General features: G+C 46.8%; 1 protein-coding gene across 1 annotated transcript in view; it reads right to left on the bottom strand.

Moving 5' to 3' along the window:
* The window catches only part of LOC105824637 (zinc finger protein 212), a 23347-nt gene that overhangs the window by 5564 nt on the left and 15013 nt on the right, over window positions 1–2770 (bottom strand). Inside the window, exons 2-4 of the mRNA XM_012662157.1 lie at window positions 1795–2184; window positions 1542–1668; window positions 411–500 (exon numbers count right to left, since the gene is read on the bottom strand). Coding sequence (XP_012517611.1) covers window positions 411–500; window positions 1542–1668; window positions 1795–2184 — 607 coding nt within the window. The remainder of the gene's footprint in view (window positions 1–410; window positions 501–1541; window positions 1669–1794; window positions 2185–2770) is intronic.

Raw genomic sequence — 2770 nt, forward strand, 5'->3', positions numbered from 1 at the left:
AGAGAAATAAACTAAACCTACAGCTAAAAATTCATGTTCCCAGCTCTGTTCTTCCTGCATAGTCTCCCCAAATGACCTGCTAACAAATGCTTTTCCTGCATTCCCTTCCCTCTTGAAGTTCTGACCTGTCCGCTCTCAACCTCCAGCAGGTTTTGACTACAGCCTATCACATACTCTATTCTGCAGGACATGAGGAAGGGTGATATGGTCAATAGTCTTAAGGGCCCCACAGAGCGGGAGTTAAGAGACACATATAACAGGTGAACTTAATGAGCCATAAAGGAGTCCAGAACAAGAAAATGCCACATGAGGTTACCGACAGTCAGTGTTTGGCAGTTCAATAGTAGGAAAGCTCGCTGCAGGCTGCAGAGAGCTGCAGGAGGGAGACTGAATATTCTGGAGCCACTCACCTGGGTGGGCACCAACAGGGCCTTCCTCCTCTAGGTCACCCAGTATCTCTGTACTCAACTCTGCTTCTCCGTCTGGCTGGCCAAGGACCTCTGGGTTGGAAACAGCATAGTGTAAGCCCAGGAGAGAGTAAAGCTCACTCCACGCTGGGCAGCTGCCAATGAACAAAGTGACCAATAGCCGGGAGTAGAAACTAAAACTTCAAAAGATTCAAAGGCTACTGTTCTTGACGCCTTCCCCTAGCACTGTAGGACAACGAGAAAATTCTGGCCAATCCTAATGACCAATTTGGCTAGCTGCTGCTCCAGTGCCCTCCCCTGGAGCCGCTGTGGCGGAGGCAGTCGGGCTGCAGAGCCACTGCTGCTCTCCCCAGCACCACCACTGCTTCCTCACGGGACACAGCTTAAGTCTTGCCAATACTTCCTTTCAGGGGATCCAGTGTCACCCTTGCTAAGGCACCACAAGGTAAGGTAGGCAGTGTGACAGACAAGGAAACAACTATGAGGAGAGCCCCTGACCCAGCCGAGCTCACATGGTCACCTTGCTGGCCATCTCCTACTTCCTTCCCCAGTTACTCTGCTCCAGGCACGATGGCCTTCTTGACACTCCTCCATGGACCTACGTTTTAAAAGACTTTGTCTACCAAACAAAATGCATTTATTGCATAATAGGTAACATTTTACATACAAAGATTTCTGCCTATTAAGCAGCACTTCTAATCAACATGAAATACACATTAAGACCACAATGACTGGCTGTGATTCCAGCCAAATACCAGAAAAAGCTCTGGTTAGCCTGTGCTATCTGCCTCATCCCAGGTACTGCAGAGTTTCTTGTCAGTGAGGAACTCTAGTCATATCACACTAGAATGTATATAATGACATCTTATCTCTTAGCAAACATTATCAAGAACGATGTGACTACAGAGAAGAAACATAAGAGGCACAACACTGAGACCTTTCCAAAAGTCCCTATAAATGGGAGGACGTGGAGACTCCTATTTCTCAACCCAGCACAGGCCAACAGAGGATCCAAAACCAACTAGAGTCACAGGTGTAGTCTGAGTCACAAGCTACTGGCCAGAAATTGTAGGATTTCTGGGAGATAATTCTAGGGATAAAACCACTACTCACTCAGAGAGACCAGCGTCTCATAGTTGCTCTCCATCACGTTTCTATAGAGCTCCTTCTGCCAGTCCTCCAGATTCTCCCACTCCTGCTTGGAGAAACAGACGCCGTCATTCTCCAGTGACCTGGACACCTGAAATCACAAATGGCACAGAATGAGCACCTCTACTCATAGCCATGAAGGAAAAGCCAGGCATTCAGAATCTTAGATATCAAAGGGCTGGGCTCTCCTTCTTGCCTAACTTCTCCGTGGGACTACCTTGGGGGCCTCCCCCTTGCTGCCCGGGGGCAGCCGCAGGACCCAGAAGTTCCTGTTGCGCAGCAGGTTCTCCACGTTCTCCAGCCGCCGCTGCAGCAGCCCGTACTCCTGCAGCAGGGTCCCCAGCACGGCCCACTTGCCCTCCAGCTGGTTCCCGAACTCCACGGCCGTCTTCTCACAGTCGGCCAGCTTCTTCTCAGCTGTCCCCGTGCGCCCCTCCAGACTCTGGAGTCGGGCGGCCTGAGACTCCATCTTCTTCTCCACAGCCTGAATGGCAGCCACCACCGTCCAGAGTGAGATCTCAGTGGTCTGAAAATATGAGCTTTTCTCTGTGGCTTGTGAAGGAAGCGTGGAAGAAGTTAAAGATGTGGGGCGTCGTTTTCTCCTGTGCTGAAGGATCAAAGATACAGGGAAAGTCAGACAATATCATTTCCAAACATCAAGAAGTGATGCTTGGACATATCCGTCTAAAACAAACAGGGACAGAATATTTAACAAGATATGAAGTGGAAAGAAAAAAAACCCAAAAATAAAACTTCAAACTATAAATCATTTACGAAATTGAAATGCAAGCAATCAATAAACAAATGAAAAGACAACCACCTTGCAATCAGGAATATAACCAAGTGAAACCACTTTTCACCCATCAGACTGACAAACATGAAAAAGAGAGACACAGCATAACATTCAGAGCGATCATGACGTGGTAAACTGACACTTTCATGACACTCCTGGAAGGAATGAAAAATACTACAAACTCTTAGGGAAGGAAATCTCAAAAAGTTATTAAAAACTCTTTCACTTAGCAATCCCACTTAGGGAATCTATCTTACAAAAATAAATGGCATTAGTATTTAACAACATACATACAAAGATGACTACTGGTAATACTCTTTGGAATGGTCAAAACCTGGAGATAATTTAGATGTCTATTAATAAGGGAAGGGTTAAACTATGGCACAACCAAAAATGGTTT

Source organism: Propithecus coquereli, unplaced genomic scaffold, assembly GCF_000956105.1.
Source record: "Propithecus coquereli isolate 6110/MARCELLA unplaced genomic scaffold, Pcoq_1.0 Scaffold75, whole genome shotgun sequence".
Lineage (NCBI taxonomy): Eukaryota > Metazoa > Chordata > Mammalia > Primates > Indriidae > Propithecus > Propithecus coquereli.